Source organism: Numida meleagris, unplaced genomic scaffold (assembly GCF_002078875.1).
Source record: "Numida meleagris isolate 19003 breed g44 Domestic line unplaced genomic scaffold, NumMel1.0 unplaced_Scaffold218, whole genome shotgun sequence".
In the NCBI taxonomy this organism is placed as follows: Eukaryota; Metazoa; Chordata; class Aves; order Galliformes; family Numididae; genus Numida; species Numida meleagris.
Window position 1 is genome coordinate 475,695 of NW_018363981.1, and position 19,565 is coordinate 495,259.

The 19,565-nt window shown below is 40.5% G+C and overlaps 1 protein-coding gene across 2 annotated transcripts; it reads right to left on the reverse strand.

Moving 5' to 3' along the window:
• Positions 1-7,720: 7,720 nt before the first annotated feature.
• LOC110390840 lies at positions 7,721-16,963 on the reverse strand. Of its 2 annotated transcripts, none has more exons than XR_002433904.1 (3): positions 16,729-16,963; positions 14,520-15,142; positions 7,721-13,622 (listed from the first exon to the last, which is right to left on the reverse strand). XR_002433904.1 is itself a non-coding variant. In XM_021382385.1 (3 exons), the coding sequence occupies exons 1-3, from the start codon at positions 16,745-16,747 to the stop codon at positions 13,536-13,538; spliced, it is 669 nt and encodes a 222-aa protein (XP_021238060.1). In that variant the 5' UTR covers positions 16,748-16,959; the 3' UTR covers positions 7,721-13,535. The 2 variants fall into 2 exon arrangements, 1 of the variants encoding a protein (XP_021238060.1); XM_021382385.1 differs by having other exon boundaries at positions 14,520-15,082; positions 16,729-16,959.
• Between the last annotated feature and the right edge of the window lie 2,602 nt (positions 16,964-19,565).

Sequence of the window (19,565 nt, forward strand, 5' to 3'; positions counted from 1 at the left end):
CTGAGGGTGCACCCAATCCCACTGTCCATGTCACCTACAAAGATGTTAAATAACACCGGACCCAGCACTGATCCCTGAGGAACAACACCCATCACCAGTCCCCACCTGAAAACTGAACCATTGACCGGTACTCTCTGAGTGTGACCATCCAGCCAATTCCTTATCCAGTCAGTGGTCCATCCATCAAATCCATTTTTCTCCATTTTGGCGATGAGAATCTCATGCAGACAGCATTAAATGCTTTGCACAAGTCCAGGTAGATGACGTCAGTTGCTCTTCCTTTATCCTTTGATGCTGTAACTCCATCATAAAAGGCCACCAAGTTTGTCAGGCATGATTTGCCCTTGGTGAGGACATGTCGGTTACCACGAATCAACTCATCTTTATTTTCCATGTGCCCTAGTAGGGCTTTCAGAAAGATCTGCTCCATGATCTTGCCAGGCAGAGGTGAGACTGAGTGGCCTGTAGTTCCCTGTATCTTCTTTCTTCCCCTTCTTGAAAGTGGGGGCTATTTTTCTTCTTTTTCCAGTCAGTGGGAACTTCACCAGACTGCCATGACCTTTCAAATAGAATGGACAGTGTCTTGGCTACTTCATCTGCCAGTTACCTCAGAACCCATGGATGGATCTCATCGGGTCCATGGATTTGTGCACCTTCAGGTTCTTTAGATGGTCTTGAACCTGATCTGCACTTACAGCGGGCAGACCTTTCTTCTCCAAGTTCTTACCTTTCCTTTCTGCAGCTTGGGCAGTATGGCACTTGCTGGTGAAGACTGAGGCAAAGAAGTCATTGAGCACCTCAGCTTTCTCCATATCCCTCATGACCAGGTCTCCGGTTTCCTTTCAGATAGGGCCCACATCTTCCCTGGTCTTCCTTTAATCACTGATATACCTGTAGAATTTCCTCTTGTTCCCCTTTATGTCCCTGGCTAGATTTTATTCTGTCCAGGTTTTAGCTTTCCTAACCTGATCCCTGGCTGCTTGGTCAAATTCTTTGCAGTCCTCCCAGGTAACCCGGTCCTGCTTCCACTCCTTATAGACTTTCTTTTTGTGCTTCATTAAGTCCAGGAGCAACTTGCTGATCCACGGAGGTCTCCTGGCATTCTTGCCTGCCTTCCTTTTTCTCAGGATGCACTACTTCTGGGATTGGGGGAGATGGTCCTTAAATACTGAACAGCTTTCTTGGGCCCATCTTCCCTCCTAGGCTTTATCCCATGTCATCCTGCTAAGCAGATCCCTGAAGAGGTCAAAGTCTGTCCTCCTGAAGTTCAGAGTAGCAAGCTTGCTGTGCACCGTCTTTGACGCTCTATGGATCTTGAACTCCACCATTTTGTGCTCACTGCAGCCAAGGCTGTCCTTGAGCTTCACATTACTCACCAGCCCTTCCTCACTGGTGAAGACAAGGCCCAGCATAGCACCTTCTCTTGTGGGTTCCTGTACCACTTGGAAGAGGAAGTTATCATTAACACATTCCAGGAACCTTTTCGATTTCTGCTGCCCTGATGTGTTGTCCCTCCAACAGTTATCAAGGTGGTTGAAGTCCCCCATGAGGACCATGTTTTGTGAACGTGAAGCTGCTCCTTTCTGTTTATAGAGGGCCTCACCCATTCAGTCTTCCTAATCTGGTGGCCTGTAGCAGATTTCCACTACAATGACTCCTTCTCCTGCCTTTCCTTTAACCCTAACCCATAAGCTCTCTGTCAGCTCCTTATCTATCTCCAGGTGGAGTATCATAGACTCCAGCTGATCACTGATTTAGAGGGCAACACCCCCCCACCCCGCCTTTTCCCCTGCCTGTCTTTCCTAAAGAGTGTATACCCATCTATTCCTACATTCCAGTCATGAGAGCCATCCCACCATGTCTCAGTGATGCCAGTGACGTCATAGACCTGTGGGCATACACACGCCTGCTTGTTCCCCATGCTCCTTGCATTAGTGTACAGGCATTTGAGTTGGGCTCCCATTGAGGCTGATTTACCAATCTGAGTTCCCTGATCCTTCACTTTAGGTTCTGTCTTACTGGCCTGTGATCTAGCTTTAGGCACAGGGCATCCATTACTAACATCAGCCTCAAAGTGGGATGGTTTGAGGATTCCATCCCTGAGCAACTCTTACTTTAAAGCCATCCTGACTAACTTGGAAAGCTTGTTGCCAAAGATGGTCTTCCCTTTCTCTGAGAGATGAACCCCATCCTCCCCTAGAAGACCAGATTTCTCGAAACTAGTTCCATGACATAAATAGCCAGATCCCTGTTCATGACACCACTCCCTTAACCATTCATTGATTTTCTTAATTCTGTCAGCCTTTTCCCTCCCCATTCCCCTAGCTGTGAGGATTGATGAAAAGACTTCCCATGCCCCCAAGTCCTTCACTGATGCTCCCTGCTCCTTGTAGTCCCTCTTGACATTCTTCAGGTTGCTAACAGCTGTGTCACTGGTGCCTACGTGAAACTGCAGCATCGGGTAGTTGTTAGTGGGACGTACAAGGTCTGGCAGCCTCTCCAGCACATCCTTGATGCGGGCCCCTGGCAAGCATCAGACCTCTCTAGATAGTGGGCCAGGATGATGAGTGGGTGCCTCTGTACCCCTCAGAAGAGAATCACCCACCACTATCACCCATCGCTTTTTCTTAGTTGGGGTATCTGTTATGCAGTGGGGTGCAGATCTGGCTGCCTAACTCAGCTCTGATGACTTACCTGTTACTGTTTCTTTTTCCTTCTCAGTCTGCAGAACCATGAAGCAGTTCTGCAGGGGCACCTCAGGCTTTGGGGCAGGCTTCTTCCTCTTGTTAGTCTTTCTCACGGCAATTTGCTATTTCTCATCACTGCTGCCTTCCCCTCCAACTGGATGTGCCAATGAAGGAGTTTGGGATTGTTTGGCCCCGGACTGTGGATTGAATGCAGGTTGCATGTGAATCCGTCTGACTCTCTCTATTTCTGCCTCTCTGACTCTTCTGACTCTCTGACTGAGTCGAGATTTTTCATTGCTGTGAGGCAGCTGGCAGTATCTGAACTGACCAAGTAACTCTTAGCAGCCTTCTTCAAGAAAGATTTTCTTCAGCTTACCCTGTAATGATAAACAAACAAAAAAACCTTACAGATTATAAAACATTTTGAAGGTGTGATTGTTTTGCTTCTTTTATGATTGCACATCACCCTAGATGGTGGCCTTGCCTTTCTTTTTTAACTTGCTGTCCTTTCTACAATAAAACAAGAATCTAAAAATCTGCTAAAGCAAAATTTGTAAAGCGGTTGCTTACCTGCACAAAAGATTGACACATAAAATCAATCCCTTCGTATTTCATTTGTAGGTATATAATCAATGTAATTTAGGACAGGTTATAATTTAGGACAGTATCAATGAACAGAACAACGCATTTGCATAGGTCATAAGACATCAGTGAAGTGATGGTAGTGTATACGCTCATGTAAGCTCTGATGTAATACTACAACTCTTCTAGCAGTCTTCATCTCTGGCCCTGACATTGCCTGAAAGATCACAAACAGGTAAGAGTCACGAGGTTAAAAGCAGCTGATGTAAAGTAATGTTTACTGAAGGCAGATTTTTGGTGGTAATTTTTAGGTGTTCCAACTGTTGTCCTCTAATTTGAACCACTTGTCAAGAGATGTTACATGAATCCTAAGCAAGGGTTTTCCACAAAATATTTCCTATTTGTTTCTCAGTAATTCTTAACCAATGACCTCATTTTTCATGTTAAATAAAGTTTGTGGTTTCTTATTCCTTAAAATGGTATGAAATTTCTCATAGAACATAAAGTTATATACATTTATACATGAGATCTTTATCCTCTAATCACCAAAAATTCAATTGACTTGCCAAGTAATTTCCTGCTGAGACTGCTTCACTGGAATGTTCACAATGCTCAAAAAAAAAGAAAGAAAAGAAAAAGAAAAAAGAAGTGGAATATCCTCATAATTTTTCTTTAAGTAAGAAACCAATCCTGAATTGTAAGCTTAATATCCAAAACTATTATGCGATACATGTACATACACATACACATATACATGGCATCTAGCATATGAAGAGAAACAGCTATGGTGGAAATGCAAAAAAATCTACTCTCTTCTTTGTCATTTGTCCCCTGCCAAAGATGCTTTAGGATAGCTCTATGGATTTTTAGGAATTTTTTATCCATGTCATTTATAGTGCTTCATCAGTGGTTACTGATGAATAATTTGATTCAAGCATTTATCAATGGTTTGTTCTCATAATTTTTACATTGTGACAATGGCATGTATGATATTTGGTATTATATTTCTATTCTGGTTGTATAAGCATGACTTTTAGATTGTGGGAGCTGATAAGGAGCTGCTCAAAATTTGTTTTGCACAGATATTCTATAACTTCTGCAGAGTGACTTCTTGTATTTTTTTCAGCAATTAATTCTTCTAGAATATAGAAAATATTTTAGAAATACCTAAATGATTTAGTGCAGAGGAGAAAAGTGAGACTGTAGCTAGAAAAGCATTTTTGTGTCAAATCATGGGTTATCAGGATTAAAAAAAAAAAAAAAAAAGGAAAAATCATTCCTTTGGTACCCAAAGCTGTCTCACTCCAATTTATAGGAGGGAGAGGGGGTTCTTTTAATATATGTATACCCGATGGTGAGATTAAGACACAATGGGTCAAATGTTAGCCCGACCAGTTTATTACAAATCCTAGTTGCATAGGGAGATGGAGAAGGGAAGGCAGGCAATAGAAAAGAGAAAAAAGCAAGGAGTCTTTGTAGAAAGCAAGAGAGATAGTCACCACTGTGGGTCCAGCTTTGCTCATGGTTCAGATGCTGATCTTCAGTAGTGTTGGGTCATCAGGGGATGTTGCTCGGTAGATGACTGCTTCGGTTGACAACCGCTTCGGTTGACGACAACTTCCAACAGCAATACGAACTTATTTATAAGTCCAAAGTGGTTGAGTCATCTCTCCTTGGAGTGACAGCTCAAATCCAAAGTGGCTGAATCAGCTCTCTTTGGAATGGCAGCTTCTGACTTTGGGATCTCAGCAGAAACTCCTTTGTTCCCATCTTCCGGGCCTTGCCAGCAGATAAGAGGGAGCAGGGAGGTGCCCACCTGCATCCTGTTTTTCACAGGATATGATGGTATCATTCCCCAGTCTCCCATACCAAGCTGGAGTTATTTGGTCACATTCCAGATCTTCCACCAGTAAATATTCTGAGCACTCTCTTCCTGAGGCAAACAGGTCTGAAGGAAATGCTTTCAAATGTTCACACGGTGATGTTGATTGCCACACAGCAACACCCACCATTCGCCTCCTTGGTAAGTCAGTTAGTCTTATCACAAAAGATACCTCAGAAAGCAAGATTTGAGCCAAAAAAAAAGAAGGGTTCAGACAAAAGCATTAAACCATTTGAGCATCAAATACATCAAATAAAGTGCCTTGTTCCCAGTGTTGTGTATGCATAGACCAGTCAGAAAATTATTTTCCAGAAGTCCTGATCTCTGTCAGCAAGAAAGGTTAAGGAGAGCCAGGGGCCAGTTACTCCCATGAAGTGATGGTTCAAGTGAGAGTTTTCCCTCCTAGAGAAATAGTCTAGACACAATGCAAAGCTGAAACTGCTCTGAGAAGTATGAATTTCTGTGTGGACAGTTAGTATAAAAAAGCTTTGGTTTCACCCCATCTACTCCTATCAGGAATGCTAAACCTTGGTAGGGATATTCCCTGGTACCACCCATGGAAATGAAGGTTTTTCAGTGCCTACCAGAGTAGGATGTGTCTTAGCAGGGATTTTGAAATATTTAACTTATCCTGTTTAGCATTGCCTCCTGGAACATAAACCAGCATCAGACGTTTAAACCTCTTTGCATTTTTCTGTCCATCATCATGGACACAGAAAAAGAAAACTAAAGAAAAAAAAAACTAAAAGTACTGTTCTTTCATCTTTCTATTCTTTCTACAATTTTAATTAAAAACAAGACTTAGTCATAAGATCTAAACCATTGTTAAGACATGAGGTTCATTTTCTCTGGGTCAACTGTGATGTGGGAAACTGAAATTTGTGGATGAGTGTGCCTGAACGGTTCTTGCTGCAGACAGCAGCCTGAAAGTCCCAGAAAGAGGGTATAGATCACTGAATGGCCTGGGTTGAAAAGGACCTCAAAGATCATCGAGTTTCAACCCCTCTGCCATGGGCAGAGTTGCCAGCCACTAGACCAGGCAGCCCAGAGCCACGTCCAGCCTGGCCTTGAATACCTCCAGGGACAGGGCATCCACAACCTCTCTGGGCAACCTGTTCCAGTGCGTCACCACTCTCTGAGGGAAAAACTTCCTCCTAATATCTAACCTAACCCTCCCCTGTCTTAGTTTAAAACCATTCCCCCTTGTCCTATTGCTATCCACCCTCATGAACAATCATTCCCCCTCCTGTTTATATGCTCCCTTCAAGTATTGGAAGGCCACAATGAGGTTTCCCTGGAGCCTTCTCTTCTCCAAACTAAACAAGCCCAGTTCCCTCAACTTCACAAGAGAGATGCTCCAGCCCTCTGATCATCTTGGTGGCCCTCCTCTGCACTCTTTCCAAGAGCTCTGTGTCTTTCTTGTACTGGAGGCCCCAGGCCTGGACGCAGATGAGGCCTCACAAGAGCTGAGGGGGACAATCACCTCCCTCTCCCTGCTGGCCACTCCTCTTTTAATGCAGCCCAGAACATAGTTGGCCTTCTGAGCCGCCAGCGCACACTGCAAGTGCACACGGGGCAAGAGAGATGCTCCAGACACCAAAAAGATAAGCTGTTATAAGAGGAGCATATTTCCTTGGATCATTTACAATTGGCTTCCACAATTAGGCAGTTCACCCCTATACTGCTTTTTGCAAAAAAAAAAAAAAAAAAAAAAGAGTTTGCTCAGCTACTTTTGTCTCTGCTTTTTGTCCTGAGGGCATTTCTGGTTTCAGAAATATCAGTGCTATTCACCATTATTATTAATACTGTTGCTAGAGACAACAAGAATACCTCTCAGGTTTCAGAGCCTCTACTGTTTCATCAGAGAATTAGAGACAGGACTTCAGGACTTCACTCAGTCCTACAGATAGCTCAAGGCTTTCACAAAGAACCAAATCCAGGTAAACTGCTGCTAGTATTCAAGATTACCTTAGCTATTTAAACAACATTACCATTGAATTAATGTCTGATAGTTAGAAAGAGTGAAAAACTTTGATGCTCAGTACAACAAGTATGTGTATTTCCAGTTTCAAGATCTTTCGAGGGGATCCACAGTGAGGTTTAGACAAGTTCATGGTGTCCATAGGAATAAGGATGCCAAGAGATGGTAGCCTTTGGTTGGGATCCCCGAACTTTGCAGTGAAGGGACCAGAACTTGCTGACCTCACAGTAAAGAAGATTGCAGCATGTCCAGAGGAGGGCCATAAAGATGATCTGAGGGCTGGAGCACCTCTCCTATGATGAAAGGTTGAGAGAGTTGGGATTGTTTCATTTGGAGAAGATAAGGCTTCAGGAAGAACTCACTGTGATCTTCCAATATATAAAAAGGGCTTAAAGGCAGGAAGGGGACTGACTTTTTATGCAGAAGAATACTAGATAGTGATAGGATAAGGGGAAATGAATTTAAACTGAAAGAGGGGCGCTTTAGGTTGGATGTTAGGAAGAAATTCCTCACTCAGAGAGTGGTGAGGCACTGGAACAAGCTACCCAGAGAAGTTGTGGATGCTCCATCTCTAGAGGCATTCAAGACCAGGCTTGATGAGTTCCTGGATGGTCTGATCTAGTGATTGACAACCCTGCCCAAAGCAGGGGGTCAGAACTAAATTGTATTTAAGGTCTCTTCCAACCCAAGCCATTCTATGATTCTATGATTCTATTCTGATCTTGTATATTTCTGTTGACTGCTTCCTCAGAGTTGGAAGCTAGCTTAGTTTCTTCCTCTTGCAGGGTCCTAAGACAAGGTTATTGGTCTGACTGTGTCACTGCATGATACCACACATCAGTCTCTCTCTGATTCCTGAATACTATGTTGTTTGTGATTTCCTCACACAACCTGGCCACCTGCTCAAAAAGGTTGCTTAGCTGGGCACACTGGCATGCATGACACACCCCGCAGTGCCCTTAGGCCCAGATTCTGGAGATCCCTACTGCCAAAGGCCTGGACAGCTGTGTTGCCTTTGGGAAATCACTCTGGGTGTATGCATTAGCCTGGAAAGATTGTGGCCCCTCTGTGTGGGTATCTGAGTCAGCACGACCATTGTGGCGGGTGACCACTTTCTTTCAACAAAGAGGGACTGGTGCTACTTTCAGAAAAGAAAGAGAGCAGGCTGCCTGCCACACACCCTGAGCCCTCCCTGCACTTCTATGTAATCAGCTGTGCCATGCCCTCTTTGCCCATCTTATTCATCATGCTCCTGGTTGCTTGCACCTACCTAAAGCACCAGTCTATTTTGTGTGAACTCTATCACACAGAACCAGTTTGATTAGTTGTATACTGTATGGTATTCTCTTGGCAGGAAAGTATACTTTGAAACCTTTTATGTAGGCATTTTCTAAACTGTTTAGATCCAGTTCTTCTCCCAGTAAATTTGTTAGCAGTACTGCCTGTACTTTTTTTTTCCTATATCTAAATCTACATTCATGTTTTCACACTAGATTTGAGTATTCTGGTTCTAGGAAGAGACTCTTTGTTTTTCTGTCTTAAGGGTGTAAGATATTTCTTTTCTCATTGCTAATTTTTCCTCTTTAGGAGAAGTTGTAAGTTTTAGAAGGCTTACAGTATCTACCAGTGGAAGATGATCACCACAGGAGAAAAATCTGCAATGAGATGAGGAAGTGAAAGCATAAGGCAGTCAGAAGAGGACATGGAGAGCTAGGAAAGGACAAAAGGGTGAAATGGAGGACAACAGAAATGATTCAAATGGCAGCAATGTTAAGAAGCAGGAAGGAAATATCTTCCTTTCTTCATCCCTTCCTGTATCCTTCCATCCCTCTCTCCCTTCTTTCCTTTTTTTCATCCTAGGAGTAATGAAGGATGTTTTAACTCATTCCTCTTTCCATTTTTTTAAAAAATAAATATGAATTTAAACAAAACTAATAACATTCCTCAGGTGCAAGACAATGAGTCACTGAACTATGATGAAAATTTAACCTTTTCTAATAAATGCTTAGACAAAGTAGAACAGCTTTCAAAGGTGACGCTTAAAAGCTGTGACTACAAAGTAAGCCTAGAGATGGTGATTACTGCCTTGTGACCTCAGACTCTTTGATTTCAAAGTTCTGTTTCAAAGGACAAGGGGATTTGAAATGTTTTGTCACACTTCATAGAGTTTTACCCTGTGGGCTGCTGAAACTAAAGGCAGATGGATATACATACTCACTGACTGGTGTCTTCTACAAGTCTCCTTTGTACACATTTCAGGGTGGAAAGGTAGGATTGGTGTAGCTAAAGTGCTGTGAGATCACATGCATAAGTAATGCTAAAAGGACAGTAACCAGGAGCTGATGTCATGTTCTACGGAGTTAGCAAACCTGTTAGGACTGGCTGCAGTGAAATAATAATAATAATAAAACTGATACATTAGGCACCTACGTGGCAATATGACAGCTGAGCAGCAGATCTGAGGTTTTCTAGAGGGAAGACTATCTTAGGTGGGACCCAGTATCTTGGCCTAGGTCTAGTTTTTGATTACATTTGAAAATAATAGCTAGTAGCTTCAACTGGTCCAGCTCTTCTAAGGTTCTGCTAACTTCAGTCAAAACTTCAGTATATTTGTTCATTTTCTTTTTCTATTAAGTCAGATATGTTGAGTTGTTTTAATAGGCACTGCAGCCTGCAATGACAGAGAAGAGGAAGCCTGTAGACTTGTATGTCTTATAGACACTATGGAGCACAGATCAGGGACACTGCTGTATTATTTATTACTCAGTTTTGTCTGTAGGAATGAAAGTATGCTGTGATTTGGAGAAAAAAAGTTTTCACGGTTTCTACTTTTACTAGTCATCCTAAAATTGTTCAGCTAGGATCCACAAAGAATTTACTCAGTTACCTGTTATATTTAAGTTTGAAATATGTTAAATATGTGTGCTAAACATTTTTTTTCTTTCAACCTGTTCTGCTACAGCAGCACGTCAGCTCGGTAGAGCACTCCCAGTTCTGTCAACAGAAGCATTACTGTTGCTTCAGTGGGAACAAGGCTGAGCTCATAAATCCAGGGTGAAAATGTTTTTGTCTCTTTCCTCTGTTCTTGGTAGTGTTTTTGTTCTTCTCCATCCAACCGCATGCTTAGTCACTATCAGCATGTAGATTGCATAATATCCATTCAGAAACAAGTGTTCTAAAAACAATTCCCTAGGTCAAGGACACAGCTTAGCTCCTAAAGGAAAAATACTGGTCTAAAGGAGTACTCTCTGGGGGGGGGGGGAAGGCTGTTCTCAATTTGCAAATGTTCAATGTTGCATTTGAAAGCCATGACAAGAGCAAGGCTCAAGAAAATATCAAAGCTCTGATTCATTCATGCAGAAAAGGTTGGTTTTCTAAATACCATAACATTTTTTCAAAACATAGCGTGTTGAAGATTATCATTAATTTGGTGACCATAGTCTTAAATCTTTTCCAGTCTCACCACCCACTGTTAATACAAAGGCCTATTTTAAAGTGATGTTGCACTCTACAGCTCCCACTATGGGTTTTTGTACACTGGGTTGTTATTGCAACATAAATACGCATAAAGGAACTTTGCACCTGATGCAATTCACTAAATAGTAATTCTCCATTGTTGCTGCTGTAGGATTAGTATTAAACAAGATTAGAACAGCACGCTACCAGAACCTCTCAAAGTAAATGTATCCATTACAATAGAAAAGTAACCTAACTCTCATTAAGCTTCCTGGGAGTCTGCTGGAGAAACAAATGAAAGTAAAAACCTAGTAAACAAAATAATTTTATTCTTTTTCCTCCAGTACATACACATGAAGTACAATAATAGCAATTATATGTAGTTTCAAGTTCCTTAACATCATGGCTTTTAAAAATTAGAGACAACTCTTTGTTTGGGAACATCATTCACTAGGGGATAATGTAGATTATCACTAAATAAGTCTGATTACTGATCTAGGTCTGATGATTACTGATCTAGGTCTGACATTCCACAGAGAAGAAATAGTAGCAGTTTCCAATATCTTGAAAGCCCCCAGTTTTACATGCCTGATACAGCTGCAGGACTTGTGAAGACCCAGTCAAAGTCAACTCTGTGTTACCACTCCAGGCAATTAGTTTACTCCTACTGAGGAAAGTCTCCAGGATTTTATTACCACCAACTAGTTTCATGAGTTTAGCAGGGAGCAGACTTGCTCCCTAGAAAACTTTCCCAGTGTTTACCATGTCCCAAGACTGAGGAAGCTTTGCTTTGTGTTGCCCTTGGATAAGACTTCTTAGCATCTATATTCCCTGGATTATTCTTGTATTTCATTTAACCTGAAATAAGAACTGAGCAAGACCTTCTTACCAATTGCATGCACCCCTAGCCTGCCAAGGGGCGAGTCTTCTTTCAGACAGCCTTCAATGACTTCCATCATGGACAGATCAACCTAAGACTAAGGCACTCAGAGGCATGACAGCTGAGACTGAGTTTTGGGCAGAAGACTGACATCAATCAGGGGGGGCCTTTGAAGATAGGGAAGGAATACAGCAGTGAAAATCAGGCATAGAAGCCTGTGTTTTATAAGGAAGGAGCCGGTAGAGGCCAGATTAGAGATGACATTAAATAGAGACATTTGAAGACATGAAAACAGGTTCAGGAAGGAGACAAGGGTGACTTTGAAGTGTAATTAGGAGAAAGAAAAACAGAAGCAAGATCAAGACTTTCTGAGACCAGGCCAAGAAGCCCGAGAAAGGAACAAGTGCAACTGGCTACCTGAGAAGGTACAAATAATCAAGAGACAGATCTCAGTCACTTGGATTAAGTGTTGGGTAACATGGCCAGACAAATCTATGCTTGTCCCAGGGACAGAAGAGGGCTACATTCTAGCCTGGCATTGCCTGATCTTAGTTCAACCCCCTGCACAAATCACAGAAGCTGATGAAATCCCCAGTGAATGTAAACCCAAGGGAAATAGAAGCACAACTTCAACTATGCCAGTTTTTTTTCCTCAAGAGCAGCTTGAGATCTACATTCAGACAGAATCTCAGTTACCAGAGGAATCGGTGGAGATGAGACAATCTGTGAAACTAACACACAAATAAATACCAGAACATTAAACATCAAACCAAGTGATTATACTTTGACTAGCAACCTGAGGGGCAGTATCACCCCTTGATCTAGCTACCACAGAAAGTTACATCTGACGACCACGCTATTCCCTTGAGAAACTCTGGAGAGTTTAATATCAGGGATTATTAGTAAAAATATCCTAACTTCCCTTAAGTCTTACAGGAAGCTGTAAAACCACAACTCTGCTCTTGTATTTTTGTGCATAACACAGCTGCTATTGGTTGGTGTAGATCATGGTTCTACTTGTCTGTAGTCTAGGACAGGAGACAAGTTTCAGTGTGTGTAAAGGAAAAGTACTGGTTTCCCTTGCCTCCGTGTATAGTTTGCAACTTACTTTGAACAGGATCTCTCCCCTTTGGAGAGAATCAATAGTAAGGAAAAACAGATTGCTGGCTTCAAAACCAGTACAGTCAGATAAGCACCTGTGCTAGAACTACATTAGAATCAGGTTGAGTGGTAAATCTATTGTGGCTCCCTGTTTCTGATGTCCCATTGATAACTTAAAAGTGATCTGCCTAAACATTATGTTACATGCAGCAGCACAAATTAACACAAGCATTATGCATCTGGCATTACTTTGACAAGTGCTTCACGAACAGCTTCTTTGACCTAAAAGATCAACATCCACCCCAGCAGCTTGAGAAACAGACAAAAAAAAAAAAGCATATCTTCAAAACACCAAGAGGAGCAGTAAGGATCTCAGATGTGACATCGTAGCACACTTATAATACAAAACTAGAGCAAACTCATTTAGAACCAAATCTTTAAATCAAATAGTAATCTCTAGAGAGAGACTGGACTCCCAACCTGGTGCCTCTCCCTATTTCCTCATCTCCCCAGCTAATAGTAGAAGTATTTCTGATTGCATGTTTTTATTACTCTTTAGATAATGAGATTCTCCTCTGACAAACCAGGATTATATTCATGTGGCCACTAGGACTTTGTGGCTTCAGGAACATCAGCAACCCTAGAAGATTTGAATGCTCTGAAGAGGATGGTGATAAGTGGCAGCTGTGGCAGGATGAAGAATGATTTTTTTCTTAACTTTCTCCCTTCCTTTATTCTAGGCATTTAGCTATTGTAGACTAACATTGGCTTTCACATAGAAGCAGTATCTGACATCACCTAGACGTAAGAGGCAAGAAGAATCCCCAAATTCAAAAACAAACTAACCAACTTTAATAGGGAATAGGAAGTCCGACAGGCATTGTAGATTAGTCAAATATGCGATTTATTGGAATCTTCTATTCACAAAATAAGCATGTAACAGCATTAGTTTCAAAGACAGTTAAATCAAGCTTCTTCAATTGTTAATTCATGTTTAGTTGCTTCCTCAATGTTTTTAAGTTGGCGAAGCACCCATTCTCTTTGCTTCTTTCTCTATTATAGAAAAAGAAATAGTCAATTTGACCTGTTTAGACTTCATATGCTTTAAAAAACAAGCACAACTGGATTTGGGTTGAACATTTTAATTTGTTTTAAGCTAAGAAACTTTAACTCTCAGAGTGAGCAGATCTTCCTGAGCTTTCAATATACTTGCGAACAATATGGTGAAGGGAAAAAAAAACACAAACAAGAAAGCTACAGATAACCCAAGGAAATAGAATTTGATGGTTTTCCACACTAACATGACAGCCTTTAGAATCCAAATCCATTGCCTTATTTTTCCTTTTTGTGGGCTTTCCACGGAGTCCATGCTGATAATCAAAGCTGCAGGAAGCTGAGATCTCTCATTCCATTTTAATCAGACAAGAAGACCTGTATCAAGTCTGCTAATCTAAGCTTTCCCCAAGATATCTTACACTAATTGAAGGACTGCACACAAGACCCCCACATTTGCAATGACTAGGATTCTTCCTATAAAGCATTCTACTTCTTTGCCTGTTTAATTGAAGTCATATTGTTTCTACCTCCCTCATGAAGAAATTTAAGAAGTTTTCCAGTTTAAGCCACTAATCTCTTTCCATTCTCAAGTTTCTCTACAGAAAAGAACTACTTCTGCAATAGCATTCATATGCTATTGCGTATCACATGCTTGACATGCAAGTACAGAAGTTAAATCAAATACCAGGTGAGCAAACTGCATCTAGTCTAGTTAGGGGTGATATCACAGAATCTAAGAGGTTACAACCCTGTTCATACTGATACATTCTTATTGATAAAGTTGTGGAGACGTTGTATAGCCAAAGTGTTCCTCTATTACTAGAAAGATGTGAAAATTCTCAGTATTAGCACAAAATTATATGCAATTTCAGAGTATATGGGGAATATAATTACCACAATAGCTTTATCAATTTTCTTCTTTTTCAGCATTGGAGGATCTTTTATCCCTGGTATTCCGGTAACCATCCATGAAGATCCACTCTTAGGACTTACTGCAAACTTCTCAGAAGCTTTTGTGGGAGACTGAGTTTCCACACTTGAGACAGCCTTTTCACTTGGCTCTTCATTTGATTCATCAGATGCCAATACTGTGGAAAGTCGTCTTCTAGAAAATGCAACTTGAGAACTTTGGCTTATCTCTCTGTTTGAACCTTGCAAGTCAAACACTGCTGAATACTTTTTTGGAGACATATAAGGGAAGTATGCTTCAACACTTGCTAGTGATATTTGAGCTACTGATCTTCCTAGAGTTGATTTTGGCACTGGGGATACATAAGCTCTCTCACTGAGATCTTGGTCCTTGATTGACTGATTGATTGGACCTGTAAGAGACAGCATTTTTCTTGAGAACATTGAGTCCACTGGAGTACTGTGTTTCACCAGTTTCCTGTTTAGAGATCTTTTAACATTTGGAATAGAATCTTCTTCCTCTGTCATCTGGAAGTCAGGTTTGCTGTCTTAAGAAACAAAATTGTGTCATTGCTTATATAGTATAAGATGTCATGCAAGGTGTTCAACTGCAAGAAAAAAAAAAAAGAATGCAAACATGAAAATAGGAGCACTATCTCTACATGAGCTTTACCTATTAGATAGATCAATATTCTTAAAGGTTTTAAGAGAGCAGAAGACACTTATTCCTGTCTCAGCCCTCTGCATATGGAGATCCACATAGGCTAGAACTTAATAAAGTTACAGCCAGTAGGATTGCTTAAGCTAGTGGTTTCCTTTCCTCCTTCAACATAAGCAGATATGCTTCAGGGTTGCAGTTACTGAAACTAGGGAATACAGTGGTACCTGTGGCATGCCAAAAGGAATTAAATAACATAGTAAAAATGAAAGCACACTGGAATAGTATAGAGACATTCTGGTTTCAGGCAAGAGTCTGTCTTACTTTAATTGCCATTTTGTTACTCTTGTTTTCCTAAAAAGGGTTGTTCAAACTTCTAATTCCATCCCACTTACTCACCATTTCATATGAAGCCTTACTACTTCTGAACTCTAATACTAAAACATTTTGTACAAGTAAATTTACAACAACAGGAAGGTTGCTCTTTCATTGGTTGCTTTCCTGCTTCTACAGCTGCAGTAACAACAGAAAAGAACTTATCTTCTTAAACCTGGAGAAGCCTAAGATAAATACATCTTGAAGTACATAAATATAATTAGAATATCCATCTGAAGTAAGTGTTCTAATATTATTCTTATAATTGCTGAACTGTATGGTTTCATGAGGCAATTCAGATATTTCATATAGACTGATTGTGTAAAGGAGCAACAGCTTTTCAGTACCTATGTTCTGAGATCTCTACATAGAGATCACATATGGGGGTTGGGTGAGGTGGACTTGGATGAGGTTAAAGGCATCAGTTCTCCATTCACTGGAAGTGTTTTGCACCTGTGTAGAGTCTATGAGTTTGGTAGTACCACACCCACTTCATGTTTCTAGAGAACACAAGATGGAAAACAAGGAAACTTCTTCAATAGATATGTTTTGCTTTTTTCTTCCTTAGAAAGAGGAAGGAATAGAAAACCTCTATTACTTTATTTGAATAACCATTCCTCCTCCCACTCCTGAACATTGCCAGCTTGCATGATAAACAGCCCTAAACTGACACTGTTTTTTTCTTTCCCTGTTCAGCCACATTAACTTCCCTTAATCTTAGAAGCTTACTGGTAGTACATTTATATGAATAAACTAGAAGTGGGAATCAGCATAATAAGTTTGCAACTCCTTAAATCCCCTCCCCACATTAAAATGTATAGTATTACTATACATTTTAATGCTTTCCCATACTCATTAAATAATGGTTTACACATTTAACTAAAACTTTTGTTAATGCTTTTAAAAATAGTTTTTAAGATTGTTTCCAACTAAAGTTTCTGAGAAGAACAAAACACTTCTCTGTACTTTAGATATGCTTTTAAGAAACACCTTTTCCCCCCAGCTGTATTATAATAATACCATTTAATGACACCCAAGAAAGGAGGGAGGTGAGGAAGGGGGAAAGAAGAACTCTAAAAACAGCAGAAAAAGTTAAACCAATTAAGAATGATAGAACCCACAGTGAAAGAACGTATCTTCAGCAAAAGAAAACAACCCTACCTGTGCTATTAAGCACCATCTGAGGTCTTCTACTACTCTCCTTAAGGTGATCTAACTATAGCTGCTGCTTCAGTTCTTATAGCCCTGCTAACTTCCCAGCACTCTTTGCTGCAGAGACTCCCCAAATGATACATCTGACATTTTATTAAGGAGTTTCACTAGTGCTCTTAAAAAAAAAATGCTGAATAGTAATCTAAGATGAAGTAGTTATTAGGAAAATGGGCTAGCCAACTTATCTATGTGCTAAATTTATTGCTGTTTAGGCTCTGCTGCTTGTTACCTACTTCAATCATGATAAATCTAGTGATTTATTGGCTTCACATAACTGTTTAAGGCATGTTGAGGATCTGTTACAAGATGAATGTTTGTTTATGGACATGTATCTGTTTCCATTCAGATTTTATTTTCTCTGCTTCCGTTACCTGAAAAATTAATGATAGAAAAAATGTTAAATCTTCAATGAAATACTCTTCTTTAAAAATATATATATGTAGTGAGAATACACTGAATATTGTTTTGCTGCAGTGTGAATTTCACAGTTTTTACAACTAACAACTGTGGAGATTACAGCATTTTATACTGAAGAATTTTTCGCAAATGATCAGTTCGTAGATGAGAATTGTATTGGTATGAAATACTAAGGTTCAGGTGGAGGGCCTTAATTTTTGTTGACAGAGAAATGCAGCTGGACTAAACCAGCCCCACAGAAGTGCAAGTGAACTTTGTGGAAGATGGTAGCAGACAGCTGCTATCACAACACTGTAGAGCAAGTAGAGATGTGGAGGAATGCACCCAGAGATGCTGGAGTAACCCTTTTCAACAAAGCATGACTTGTGGACATTTAAAATCTAGATTGATCAGGCAGGTCGAATTTCAGGGCTTTATGTGGATGATCTGAGGTTGTAGAATGCATCTCAACAGGAGGTCAAAGGGCTGATCTTGCCAGGAGTTGAACTTGTGGTTGCAGGGAATCTGAGCATCTCAAACCTAATCATAAACCACTCTACCTTCTGTATTAATACTTGCACTGTGAATAGAGGGTTGGAGCTACCAGTTCAATATTTAGGAATAACAGTCTGTCAATATATGGAGTATGTTTCTAGGTTTAAATTATCTTCCCCTAAGGAACTGAAAGAGAGCTTGAGAAATTGAGGCACTTTAGAATCACATGGATTGCGTAAGTAAACGTTCTGGAAATAAATAGCCTGTCCAGGTAAAGCTATTTATTTCCTAAACTCCCAGGGGAGGTTCCTAAAGGAATATTTTGAGAACTAAACATAAAATTATTTCGAGTTATTTGTGGCTGGGTAAAAGAAAAAAAATTCTTGGTCCCTTATAAACATAGAAGAGGCTAGACCAGCCCTTACCTCATTTTGACTATTAGTAGTTAGTTTTCAAACTAGTGGCCTTGTGGCTTCATAAACAAACCCACCAGCTCATCCATACTGTATCTTGCAGAGCTCAGCAAGTCAGTTCTTTATATAGCACAGAGCAGTGATGTCTTGACATAGTGTTGCAATATTTGCACTGTCCTGTAAAAGTGGGACATACTACTGCCTATCCCAACAAGGGTGGGACGCAAACAACATTGTGCAGCACGAACCTACACAAGAAGCTTTTTGTTGGGTCTGTTTAATTTACCAAGGAGTAACATGCATTGAGATGGGACACTTTTTTTCCCCATAGCATTCTGATCTAATCTGAGACTACCCATTTTCGGTTGCTGCTCTGCTCTGCTTCTTCAATTCCCACTCTGATTATGTTGCTAAACAGTTCTGAAGAGAACTTGAAGGCCAAACTTAGCACCTACGTTTACCTAACATATTATGTTTAATTGGTTTTGTCTTTCTAGTTTGTGAAGTCATAAATCTTGCAAAAGCATCCAAACAGTTCAGAGTTTGATATAGTCTTTAGTACCAGGTCTTCTCCCTGCCCTTGTGACTAGTCTGATGGCTTTTTGGTGTGGGTGATTCCACAAAAAGAAAATAATAGACAGTAGGAAGAGGACCTGGTAAGTGTAGCTCATCAGTCTACTGTCTGGTGAATCACAGTGGGATGATCCTTGTTGGGAGAAATGGAAGGAAGTAGGAAGAGCCAGAGGAAGAATACAAGGGGTGGTGACGGCAAATAAAGGGAGAATAAAAAGAAGAAAAAGACACAAAGAGAAGGAGACAAAGAGGAAAATACTAATTGTACAGTGATATGAAAAGAATAGATTAGAGGAAAGACGAGAGGAATGGAAAGGAAAAATAAAAGAGAAAGGAAATTATACTGTGTTTCCTAAACAATTTAGAAAACTATAGCCCAGATTATTCGTTGTTTTTGGATGAAATCCCTCTGAAATTAAAATCTAATTCAAATTCTCATAACCTCTCGTTCCTCTGTCTGAGTTCTGTGGTGTAAAGTCAAATGAAGGTGCTCTAAGACTGACTGACAGACTGAACTTCTCAGTGAAAACCAGAGTGGCACATCTTATTTATCAGCATGAAGGCTAAAACTGGCAGGGAGCCTCATCAGGAACTAACCTCTACAGCTGTAGTGCCTTCCTTGGTCTTTCCAGAGTTTTGATACAATGGGATATGCAAAGGGAGCAGAGCCTTTGTCGCAGTGAGTTGTAAGCATCTTGGGCAGCCATAGAAATTAAAAAGCGAGCAGTTCAAAGCCTGTTTAGATATATCAAGTTGCATGGAGAAACCCACTGGGACTTTTCAAAAGAATCTTAACCCTTTGTATTCACTGATTGCAGTAGGAATTACATGCCTGGGTGCTACTGGAAATCCTGAGATTTGTGAGAAGCTATACTATAATGACAGTCATTTAATGCATATATTTTGTTG